At 40.4% G+C, this 12,649-nt stretch overlaps 1 protein-coding gene across 1 annotated transcript; it reads left to right on the top strand.

Moving 5' to 3' along the window:
- Positions 1-4,017: 4,017 nt before the first annotated feature.
- On the top strand, positions 4,018-12,410 carry slc20a1a (solute carrier family 20 member 1a). Its single transcript, XM_080737860.1, has 11 exons — positions 4,018-4,193; positions 5,643-6,210; positions 6,513-6,653; positions 6,783-6,868; positions 7,131-7,227; positions 9,169-9,288; positions 9,683-9,892; positions 10,004-10,475; positions 10,772-10,957; positions 11,204-11,288; positions 11,998-12,410. The coding sequence occupies exons 2-11, from the start codon at positions 5,862-5,864 to the stop codon at positions 12,151-12,153; spliced, it is 1,902 nt and encodes a 633-aa protein (XP_080593986.1). The 5' UTR covers positions 4,018-4,193; positions 5,643-5,861; the 3' UTR covers positions 12,154-12,410.
- Positions 12,411-12,649: the final 239 nt, after the last annotated feature.

Below are 12,649 nucleotides of genomic sequence, written 5' to 3' on the forward strand. Positions count from 1 at the left end.
GTCAAGCTTTCTGGGAACTTTTCTATGCTATACCTGGACTGTAAATAAACAGATCAACATCTATATTCAACTATAAACAAAACAGAAGATTTGACATTTAACAAAAATACATCCTCTAATCTCTCTAAAAGTAGATGATTACATGGGATGATTGTGACTTGAATGTGTGTCAAAGGGGATAATGGTTTTCCACAACACAGGCTACTCTAAACAGTGGTTTCTATTTACTCCAGTGCTTTCTATTATAGTACCATACTGTTTTTTTTTTCAAAGACCTTCCAGAGACACTTTTGCATGGCCACAACTTACTGTAAGTGTCTCATACTAACCTATTACCTACTTGATATGTTTGTCTGATTGAATATGACGCAAAATAGTATTGATTGATTGATTGAAGATTTTATTTATTATTTTATTTGCATAGGAAAAGGTACTGTTTCATGGGGGACTGAGCATTGGTTAGACCTCCCTCTGGTCCGACCAGGTTAAGATGCGTCGGCAGGTTAGCATTTCACCAGGTTAGCATTCACCAGTGTCGGCAGGTTAGCATTTCACCCGGTTAGCATTCACCAGCGTTAGTTTTACTGAGGTTATAGGGTTAAGGTTAGGTTTAGGTGGTCGGACCAAAGGGAGGTCGAACCAATATCATGTTACCGTTTCATGAAGGTCAACTAAAAGGATACACCCGATACATCCTTTTTAGTAGTTATAGTTATAGTTATTATAGTTATAATGTACAATTATAACTATAATATACTATAAGTCTTGTGCCTGAGAAATAGTCTCCTGTCAGGATTTATTAGCAATTAGAATGTAGTCCAATTATGTTTGAAACAATTACTCACATAGAGACAAAACATTTCTAACTGTTCGAGTTAAAGTTATGTGAGTTTATTGTCATTCATCCACATATAGACCGATTTCTCAGAGCAGCAACCATAACTGCAGTGTCAAGCGGAACCTACAGTATGTGTGTGTGCGGCAGTTTGCCACCACAGCTACACAGCAGCACTCTGGAAAAAGGTCTATAGGTGGGCTGAATGACATGTCATTCCTCAGATTCAGAACAGGAGCAAGGTGCTAACAGTAAAAAAATAGTTCATAGTCACAATCAAACTTCTTTCTTTCTTTCTGTCTTTGTCACAGCAAGGCAGAGTAAGACTGGCCTGAAGTGAAGTGAGCGGTGCTGCTGCAGCTGATGGCCCAGGACTGGGATGCCTGGAGAGCACTTGTTCATGGCCTAAATGCTCAAAGTTGGGCTACAGGCATACGTAAGTGGGCACTACCTTTCCTGTTACCAGTAGCGTATAACAAGTAAATCTTGCGAAATGTGTTCACAGGGAGTGTGTGTGCGTGCGTGCGTGCGTGCGTGCGTGCGTGCGTGTGTGTGTGCGTGTGTGTGTGTGTGTGTGTGTGTGTGTGTGTGTGTGTGTGTGTGTGTGTGTGTGACAGATGTAGTGCTACTTTTAGAAGTGGGGGAGTTCATCTATCTATACTGTTATTTTCTTCTACAACACCAAAGCTCTTTGCCAAAAGCTTACAACGTGTCACACTGGCAAAATTGTAGATTGGCTATTTTGGCTAATGTTCTCCCAGAATATGGATGCTAAGGGTTCAAGTGGTTAATTAATCGACCAAACCCGTAATTCTGTTTTTAGAAGTGCACTACACCCCTCAGGGATACACTTGAGGGCCAGGAGAAGACCATCTGATTACCATTAAGCTACCCACTAAGCTACATACACCCCAAAGGAAATTCACATTTTTAAATTGGCCGGTATTCATTTTTCATTAACAAGAGAACAATGGCTTCCATTATCGCACACTAACTTTCTAGGGATAGAAAGTAACTATGCATAACCCTAAACTTATTTCTAACCTTTCCCTCAATAAAACAAATAGAAGAATGCAAGAACCGCTGTTTTAAGGCGAGCATTCCAGTTACCTACTATATTATCATGAGCATTAGTGAGGATCAATTATATTAACACAACTTTAAGTACTGTACCCGTTAGATTCGTCTAAATGTAGAAACATGGGATGCCCGCTGGCCTAGCGGTCCAGGCACATACCACATAGGCTCTGTGGGTTCGAGTCCCGATTCCGACAGCCTTTGCTGCATGTCACTCCCTGTCTCTCTCTCCCTGTTTCCTGTCTACCTACTGTATTATCAATAAAGGCAAAAATCCCCAAAGATATCTTTATAAATGTAAGAACAGGAACATGAGTCATCATGACAAGGATCGCAATGTGGGAATGACACTTGGTGAGTCTGCCAATTTCAGTTAATGTTTACCCATGTATGTGGTATGGCAGTGGAAAAGGCCTATGTCTGTCCCCTTTTTTCGTCATCTCTGAATGCATAAAAATGTGTCTGAATGAGGTGAAACCTTAACATTGTATATTATTTTGAGGTGCACACGCACATTGAAAATTCATGGTTTATGTGGTATAGGGAGCCTGTGCCATCTTACGCTGTCAGTGTCATCATTAAAAGACTAACCTCGCATCATCAGACTTTCCACCTCGGAGGAAAACTCCTGGACAAACATTTATTTCATTTCATTGGATAGATATGACCTCAAACCAAAGACCATTCCAACAAGCATACTATCTCAAATAGAGCCTTTTAAATCCGCTAAGCACATTTGATATGATACTGTCGTAGATTAGAGGTTATCATGATTGATTATGTGTGACGTTATAGAGTAGATCATGTATTCATTGATTATATGAATATCTAGGTCTGTATGATGATACTAATACTTGATAGTTAGGAGTAGAGAGGCCTTCAGTAGGCCTCAGTAACTATTGTTTTGGTAAAGCCTATCTTGTTATGGTACGCCTCGTTCCAGAGGCCTTGAAGCCACACAGTATAACTCTAGTGTCTGACCATTCTTCTTGGCAGAACTACTTTGCCACTGCCCAGAGTGTTAAACTGTACTTCTGTCCATGATATCATGTTATATAAACTTGACCACACCACCACCTAATATAATTGTCTTGTCTCCTCATTTTCTCATGATTATTGATTGATCTGAATTCCACCACAATGCTAACATTCCTTACTTACATTACTTTTCAGGGGATAACACTCAATCCAAAAGAACAGCTCTATGCGTCATTTCTATATGGCCCTGCAGATCAAAATGAAAGGTCAGCATGTTCCAGACCAGGAGGGCCATTTAAAGGCTAACCTGTTCGATCTCACCACCACCAATACTACAGTAGTCTACATATAGCTTTACTAAATAATAAGTAATGAACAGGAACCCATCAGCAGTTTTGGGTGCAGTGTAGCATTTCAGCACATGGCAACATCTGCTGACTTGATGTGTTCAGACACTTAACACTTTCCACGTAACAAAGCAACTAATATTAGATAGAAGATTGATCATTAACCCTGTTTTGGATCCTACTAGGCCTGTATCATACTGTTCAACTACTACACATGGGTTACCACAAGTTCTCATACCCCAATGTGAGATTCCAACTGTAGCTTCCATAGTTGCATGCAAAGTTTTCCATGAGTGCTTTATAAGTCGTGCTACTGTACTGAGTTTATTCCTAAGTAACAGAGAGGGGTTTAGGTTTAGGAGAGAGAGATGAAGGGGGATGTAGAGAGACAGAGAGAGAGAGAGGGGGGGGTGAAGAGAGAGAGAGAGAGAGAGAGAGAGAGAGAGAGAGAGAGAGAGAAAGAGAGAGAGAGAGTTTTCTTTGAGTAATTAGGTAAATGTGGCATAACTGATAGGCCTACATCAACAAATGAACACTTTTAGGATTGGCCTTGTCACAGGGGCAAGCTGACAAAATCCTCTTCTGTTTGAGGAACGTAAATGAAAACTGTAATTTTATTTTTCCTGTCAACACTAGACAAGCTAAATATTAACGGCAGCAACGGTCTCGTGGTTAAACTGGAAGAGGCGTTTACATATCCCTCCTCCTACCAGCCAACCCGGGCAATATATAACCTGGTGTAACAGCTCCAACCTCCAGACTAACAGGCTTCAAGCAGCAGCCTTATGAGCGAATGATCTACGCACACCTGCCACTGAAGCATCTGTCAACTTGGCACACAGAGGCGTGCACTGTCTATCTCTCTCTCCCCCACTCTATCTATCTCCTTTTCAGATAGAAAGCGGCGTCTGGGACCCATATCACACCGAAAGAAAACCTTCACTGTGGACTTGCAAGTGAGTAGCCTATCAGTTTTTCAGTGGTGTAAAGTAAAGTAGATTGACTTGAAGTACTACTACAATTTTGAGTACTTTTACTTCTACTCCACTACATCTCAGAGGCAAATATTGTGCTTTTACTCCACTACAGTCATTTGAAAACTTTAGTTTCTACTTTTCAAATTCAATTATTACATTATAAAACATACATTAATCAAGTAGATTGACTTGAAGTAACCTACTGTACTTAAATAAAATTTTGAGGCACTTTTACTTCTACTCCACTATATCTCAGAGGCAAATATTGTGCTTTTATTCCACTAGTCATTTGAAAACTTTAGTTAATTCTTTTCAAATTCAATTATTATATTATAAAACATACATTAATCAACTTTAGTAAGCTTGTAGATCTGCTATTTTCAATTCAAGTTAAGTAGGCTACATTTTGAATTCCAGACATCTACTAGAGTATTTCTACATTGTGGTAAAAGTAGGCTACTCAAATTTACTTAATTTGAGTAGCCTACTTTTCCCACCATTGCCTATCAGTTTATTTTAGACTCCCATTCATTCATCACTTGTTACTTACCTATTTGTCGTCGTACTCTTGCTGATGCGCGGATGGCTGCCTCATGGGCTGCCTGCCTGCCTGGAACATAAAAGAAAAGAAAAATGAAACACTTTTCAATTATGCAAGTGCATTGCAAAAGCTAAGAAGATTTGTACAGAGTTCGTGACCAAAGACGAGACTGAATAGGCCAATTAATTGCCCTCTCTGCATGGCTTTATGGTTCGTTCTTTGAAGTTTTAAGTGGCTTTATGCAAACGGCATTTCTGCTATGCAGAATTGTGCAATTGGCTGACTCCACACATTTGTGTGCTTTTATTTATTTCCCACGCACACTTTTTGTCTACATTGAAGGCTACATATCTACTGTGAGATAGATATTATTACAAGTAAGACGCCCTAAGGGTGCGAAGCTCACTGAAACAGCAGACTGGCACAATGTCCATATATGGGCATTCCCAGATATTATGGGCTTAATATGATGACACCAGGGATCTCCATATACTATATGGTCATAAAAGGGACAAGGGCAGAATTAATTTGCAAGTGTGGTTGCTGTGATGCGAGTGAGCGAGTCACAGTTGCAAGAATTCTGTCTTGGCCATAAATGAAGCGTGACATGAGGCGTGACTGACTGAAGCACATGAGCTGCATTTTAACTTTAAAATGTTCAGCTACCTTAGAGCTAGATAGACTGTTGAATGATTATCGTTTTTTAAAAGCTGGTAATTTTCTATGCGTTGTTGGAAGATCATATCATATATACTGACATAAATTGGATTGATTATGACATATAGGCCTAAAGCCTAAAGCCCCTGTTAATTTATAAACTAACATGCATTACTATTCATTATTTCAAGCTCCCTCTGAACTAATTTAGGCCTTGTCTTTTCTTGCAGCATCTATCACCAAAGGCTGACTCACCATGGATGAAGTTACTCTCTCTCTATCATGTCATTTTCTAATGATGACTTCAGACAACCCCTGTATACCTAGATAGCACAATCAAGTTACGTTTTTTTACTAGAAAGACAGAGCATAATTTATACACACACTACCTCATATATCACTGTCCTGAAATTGGCATCAAGACATTTTCTTTCAGAAGTAGCCTAACAATGGATACTACTACCTTAGCCACCATCGCTTACACCGCCACCATGGCGGTGGCTTTCCAAAATGACATGTCAAGCTACATGTGGCTCTTAGTGCTGGGCTTCATCATAGCCTTTATCCTGGCTTTCTCCGTGGGGGCCAATGACGTGGCCAACTCGTTTGGCACAGCGGTGGGCTCCGGTGTGGTGACGCTGCGCCAGGCCTGCATCCTTGCCACTGTGTTTGAGACGGTGGGCTCCATTCTCCTGGGAGCCAAGGTCAGCGAGACCATCCGGCAGGGAATCATCGACGTCAGAATGTACAACGGCTCTGAACATGTGCTAATGGCTGGATCCATAAGTGCCATGTTCGGTGAGTGTTATACTGGTCTTCGGAGACCTTGGTTGTTTGAGCAACGTTAACCAATGGTTATAATTGTCAGAATCCCCCGGTATTGGATGGGGGAAGTGAAAAAAACGACCATGTTCTCCCTCTAAAGCAAGGTTGTGCACCTCTGATTGGAGTTTGTCATACGCAATTAATGTTTGATTAAAGTATGTGTTTGTGTCTCATTCTTTCAGACAGCAAATACTTGGACAGATCATTGGTATAAATAAGATGTTTTGTTTTTCTTTACAAAGAATCTTACATCTGGTTGCTTTTTTGTGCTTCAGGTTCTGCTGTGTGGCAGCTTGTGGCTTCATTTCTGAAGCTTCCCATTTCTGGAACCCACTGTATTGTCGGAGCTACCATCGGCTACTCCATGGTAGCTAGAAGTTACCAGGGGATCAAATGGATGGAGCTGCTCCGCATTGGTGATTACTGTTGGTTTTTCCCCATGGCTTGCAACATTAAATTATAATATCACGTGGGCATTATACAGTTATAGGGGTGAGTTATAAGCTGAACATAATATTCTGTGAATTATTTCCACTTTCAAACAGTTGCATCCTGGTTTCTCTCGCCTCTGCTGTCTGGAATCATGTCTGGAGTTCTCTTCTATTTTGTTCGCAAATTCATCCTGAACAAAGTAAGGGGAAAGAATAATAATAATAATAATAATATTGATTGATTGATTGATTGAAGACTTTATTAGAAGTTTGCATAGAAAAAGGTACAGTTTCATGACGGTACAGTTCACTGGTACAAGGTCTACTAAAAGGAGATCCTAGAAAAGACTACGCTTATTTCCACAGGAAATCTATTATACAGAGTTCTCTACTGTGTGCGGTCTCAGTTGATGTGTGGTCATTAGATCAGTCACATCTCAACACTCTCCATAACTTCCACAGGATGACCCGGTGCCCAATGGCCTCAGAGCTCTTCCTATATTCTATGCTGTCACCCTGGGCATCAACCTGTTCTCCATCATGTACACAGGAGCACCAAGTGAGTACAAAGACGGGCGTATGTCATACACACACTCTAGTACACCCCTGATTCTTTGGAAGCACTCTCTCACTGAACTGCACTACAGCAGCCATTGAAAGCCCTGGAGCAAGAGTTTGACTGGCATGAAGTCTGAATAGAGTGTGTTGCTGCAGACTCAATGGAGTGCTCTTCCCACTATTGTTGATGACTATCATCTTATGACAAAAGCAGGTGACAAAAAGAGGAAATATTTCATCAATATTTCAACCTTGACCTTATTTGTTTGTCAAAAAGAAGTGTCCGGTTAACATGGGAAACATTCTTACAAAATTATTTAAATAAAAATGTATTTATTAAATACAATAAGATACCAAAAAAAGAAAATCAGACGCTAATAAAAAACACTTAAAAGAAAAAAGTAAATAAGTAAGCAAGTAAATAAAATGATAGAATAAAACTGAATGAATTGAAATAAAATGCACTGAGAGAAATATGGGCATTAAATGGACAATTTCCGCTCCTTTTTGTTTCATTTGCAGGATTGAACTTTTCAAGAAGTCAACTGGCCTGGGCCCTTCACTGAAGGCTGCAGGCCGGTGTGTGTATGGGTCAAGGAATAATGCACACCATTACAACCCCTGCTCTCACAAACACACATAGGCCTATCTACAGAGAACGATCTCTCTACAACACATTTTTGCTCTCACACATTTAAACCACATTCTAGCTTCCTCAAGCTGAAAATAGTAATTCAGGTGGTTTCATTTAAATTAGCGAACCCTTATATTCTGGATACAGTGTCAACCATCTCTGTTGAAGCCTCACTGAAATATGTTGTTAATGGCTGTTTTCTTTGGCCATTAATATTCCCCACCACCCGTTTGGCCCTGCGTTAGTAATTATTATGCCATTGTCTACATGGAAAAATGGGTAAGTAAGTAAAATATTGAGGATTAAGTCAACTTCTCAGGATTCACCTCCATAGGAAAGGACCACAAACCTTTGCTGATGGACTGACTTCAATCATAAATCTTTATTTAATTAGTTCCACAAAAAGAATGTAAGTAAATTGTCCCTGTCATGGAACGCTGTCACTCTAACCCAAGTCAACCAGTTAAAACAAAATAATGTCTTACTCTGAATAATTAAAACCACAACAATATATTGTGCAATTGTATGTTCTCGATTTAAAGCCAAAATGAACTAGATACAACTGTACTTAACTGACACCCTGTACTCCAAATTATCACTGCCCTGCAATGTCTCTCTGCATAAAGTAGATAAAGAGAGTGAGACATTGTGGCACAATGATACAGTCTGGCAGCCATACAAGAAGTTCGGAACTGACAGTTGAAACCTTTTGCATAACCTCCGACAAGTCATGTGATCACCACTCACGAGACTCACTCACGAGAAAAGGAGTTCCATCACATGTTCCTTGATATCTTGAATAAACAGTCTGTCCTTTTGGATTTAAAGGAGTAGTTCACCCCCAAAATGACTTTTTTTCTATTGATTAGTCACGCCATGGAGAGTAGAGTTCAATAATATTTTTGGTTTTTTGTCACATTCCTAAGACAACAATTTGATTCGAGTAAATTTACCCCCATTGATTCCGGATGGGGAAACGTTTCGAAACGGGTCCCCATCCGGAACGAATGGGGGTAAATTTATTGTTATCACATTTTTGTCTTAGGAATGTGACGAAAACCTGAAAATATTATTGAACTCTAGTCTCCATGGCGTGACTAATCTATAGAAAAAAAGTCATTTTGGGGGTGAACTACTCCTTTAACTGTATATTGACTGTATTTCTTAACAGTTGGCATTATTTTATTTCTTTATACTACTTAAAACACCAGACAATATTGTTTATGGATTAATTAGAAACATGTTCTTTTTTTCTCCCTTGTCTGAGATGTTGTACTCTCTCATGTTGTTGCTCTTCTCTGTACCTAGTGCTGGGTTTTGACAGAATGCCATGGTGGGGTACATTGTGCATTTCGTTGGGTTTTGCTGCTGTCACAGCTGTGGTCGTGTGGTTTATTGTCTGTCCGCGCCTCAAAAACAAGATCAAACGTGAGTTAACAACTTTTTTCCCTTCTAAAATGCTATTGGAGAAATTCATTTGTACTAAGTTTGTGAGTGAAAATGCATATCATAATATTGTTTGGCAAAATGTGTGTTTGGCAATTGAAGGTGAAAATATAATTCATCTCTCAAATTATAGTATTCACTTGAATTTGTAGTTGTAGACTTGTAGTTTTTACAAGTCATTGTAGTAACATTGCAGTAACTACAAGTCATTGTACTAACCAATAGTGTACACATTCAAATCTGAAGTGTTGATTTAACTGAGCGTGGAGTTAAATTGACTCTCTGGATTTTGCTGTGTTAATATTCATGCACACATAAATTGGCCCCTGCATCTTGCTGTTTGGTGGCTGGAGCTTTAAACTAGTTTTTACAACAGGGAAACTGGCTGCTAATCCATGTGAAACGCCACTGATGGAGAAGAACTCAACCAAACCTCCCAAAGAGGTGCTGCCATCCAAACCCAGTGACCCTGGACCTGAGACTGCTCCAGCTGACAGTGAGAAGGTGGCTTTCAGTCTGGGAGGTTCAGAAGATGCTGATTTGGATGTCAATGAAATGGACACAAAAGACTTAGATATTGGCAACGGTGAGATACATTTTTCCTTTAATCTAAACAATATTTGTGTATTAAACTGTGTATGAATGTTGTTTTTTATGTTTATGTTGAACATTAATTATGTGATGTTATTTCTTATAGCGCTAAATGGCACTTTTGGCCCCATGACCATCACGGATCCCCACAGTGGACGGTCACACACAATACACAAGGACTCTGGGCTTTACAAAGACCTGCTTCACAAGCTCCACATAGCGAAGGTTGGGGACTGCATTGGTGACAGTGACACAGAGGAGAAGTCCATGCGCAGGAACAACAGCTACACCTCCTACACCATGGCCATCTATGGCATCCAGGGGGACCCCAGGTACAAGGACGGCGACAGCGGGCTGCAGAGGAGGTCAAGGGTGGACAGCTACAGCAGCTACAGCTCAGCGGTGACCGATGGCGGGCCAGCCAATGATGGGAGCGGAACAGTCGAGGCTGGCCAAGACCCCGGTCTGGAGGAGGATGAGCTGGAGGTTGACCAACCAGAGGTCACCTTGTTGTTCCAATTCCTCCAGATACTCACTGCATGTTTTGGCTCCTTTGCACATGGAGGGAATGATGTCAGGTACAAAGCAGCTATAGTATTCCCAATTGCTGCACTGCTCTGTGCATTTCGTGTAATCACATTTGTGTTTTTTGGGTCATTTGGAATGTTACACTGCAAGATCACTGGTTCCATACAGGTCTATTTTTATACTCTCAGAGTTAAATTAACACTCAGGATTTTTGCAGTGTAATCCAGAATGACCCAATAAAACTGGAACTGCTTAAATTCTTAGATCACCATCATTACATGCAACCAGCAATAAGAAGGGCAAGGGTTACTGTGCTGTATATCATGAAAGCTTTCTTTTCCATCAGCAATGCAATTGGCCCCCTGGTGGCTCTCTGGCTGCTATATGAGAGTGGTTCTGTGATGTCCAACTCACCCACACCCATCTGGTTGCTTCTGTATGGTGGAGTGGGCATCTGCATCGGGCTCTGGGTGTGGGGTCGGAGAGTGATCCAGACTATGGGCAAAGACCTCACACCAATTACTCCTTCCAGGTACTGTACTGCATACCATATACACAGTATCATTATGGTCTGTTCATTCAGTATCCTCAAATTTCATAATGCTACTTTATCATATCACTACTTATATCATTTAGATTCTTACTGTAGTCGTATGATGCTGTATGCTGAAAATAGATTTACATTTTGACACATTGTGAACTTTTTTTGTGAGCTATTTTTGCAACATTAAAATGTCTTAAAATGTCTATAACTAATACCGTGTTTTATTCAATCCAGTGGATTCAGCATTGAGCTGGCTTCAGCACTCACAGTGGTGGTGGCCTCCAACATTGGACTTCCTGTCAGCACAACTCACTGCAAGGTACAAGAAGCATGCATATTAATTAAAAACGATCCCAAACCGATAGATACAATTATTTTGAACTAGCCCTTACCCGTTCAAAGATATGAGCTCCAAAATGATGTGCAGTGTGTAGGTTATGGGATGTGCACTGTGCACACAGTATATGAGGGATGGAAAGTAACTTTAACTGGTGCTTGCATGATGTAGGAGCATCAATGTAAGAAACCCGTTTCGTTTAATGGCTACAGAGATACTGCCCCCCCCCCCCCCCCCCCCCCCCCGTGTGTGTGTGTGTGTGTGTGTGGGTTTGTGTGTGATTGTGCATGGCCTGAACAACAGCGCCCCTCCCTTAACATGTGTGGTCACAAAAGGTACTGTAGGCTAAATAGATATAGATACAGCATAAAAATGCTAATATACAGCATACGATTTGTGAAAGTGACAAACGGGCTTCACAGTTATGTCAGGTGTGTTCATATGCTTATGGTGATGCGATTTCAGATCAATTGCTCCAGCCACCGAGGAGAAACGCTGTTTCAGACAGACAGACACTCACTCACTCACTCACTCACTCAGACAGACATTCGCAAAATTATAGTATAGATAGGTTCAGGAGGTCTTAACATGTACCGGTATTATGAAATAACTGCGGCTGACTGTTACAACCTCTGTGAGCTGGAGTGATCACATGTTGACTTACGGTACATGCTGCCATGTCTCGATGCAGGTCGGGTCTGTGGTGGCAGTGGGGTGGCTGCGGTCCAGGAAGGCAGTGGACTGGCGACTGTTCAGGAATATCTTTATCGCCTGGTTTGTTACAGTTCCTATCTCTGGCTTGATCAGTGCGGCCATCATGGCCCTCTTCATCCATGTCATATTGTGATCTGACAGAATAGTTTGCCTCCACTGATGGTCTGTGACGCAGTAAACATGAGTAATGTTTTTGTTTGAAACTGTATTGAAATACTTCATTTAAAGTTTTTTTCCCTGTACAAACTATAATCATAATTGTAGCCTTTATATAGCTCTGCACCAAGATGATGTTGATCATGTTATATCATTGTATTTTTTGTAGTATGTTGCTTTTTGTCTCATAAGTAGGAAGATGCTCTGCAAATGGCTTCTGAATGAATAAACAATGCATGGCAGGACCTAAGAATGCAATTCAGAGAACCAGAAGTTAATTAGAACTTTTTTTTCCTTTTTTACTTCTTTGTTCATCACATGAAATTTATATTTATAAAAGTATCCTTGATCAATTAAATGTATTATTGAAAGGAGTATATCTTTATAAGAACATACATTGAGAATAAACATTAATACCAACAGCTGTATGTTTTTGTTCATTATTATGGTGTAATAATAATGGGAGCACTGGC

Source organism: Nannobrachium achirus, assembly GCF_963921795.1.
Source record: "Nannobrachium achirus genome assembly, chromosome: 12".
NCBI lineage: Eukaryota > Metazoa > Chordata > Actinopteri > Myctophiformes > Myctophidae > Nannobrachium > Nannobrachium achirus.

Coding starts and splice junctions, on each gene's coding strand:
- slc20a1a (XM_080737860.1), top strand. CDS start 5,862: ATGGATACTACTACCTTAGCCACCATCGCTTACACCGCCACCATGGCG. Junction 6,654..6,782: donor GATGGAGCTGCTCCGCATTG/GTGATTACTGTT, acceptor ACTTTCAAACAG/TTGCATCCTGGTTTCTCTCG. Junction 10,476..10,771: donor CATGGAGGGAATGATGTCAG/GTACAAAGCAGC, acceptor CTTTTCCATCAG/CAATGCAATTGGCCCCCTGG.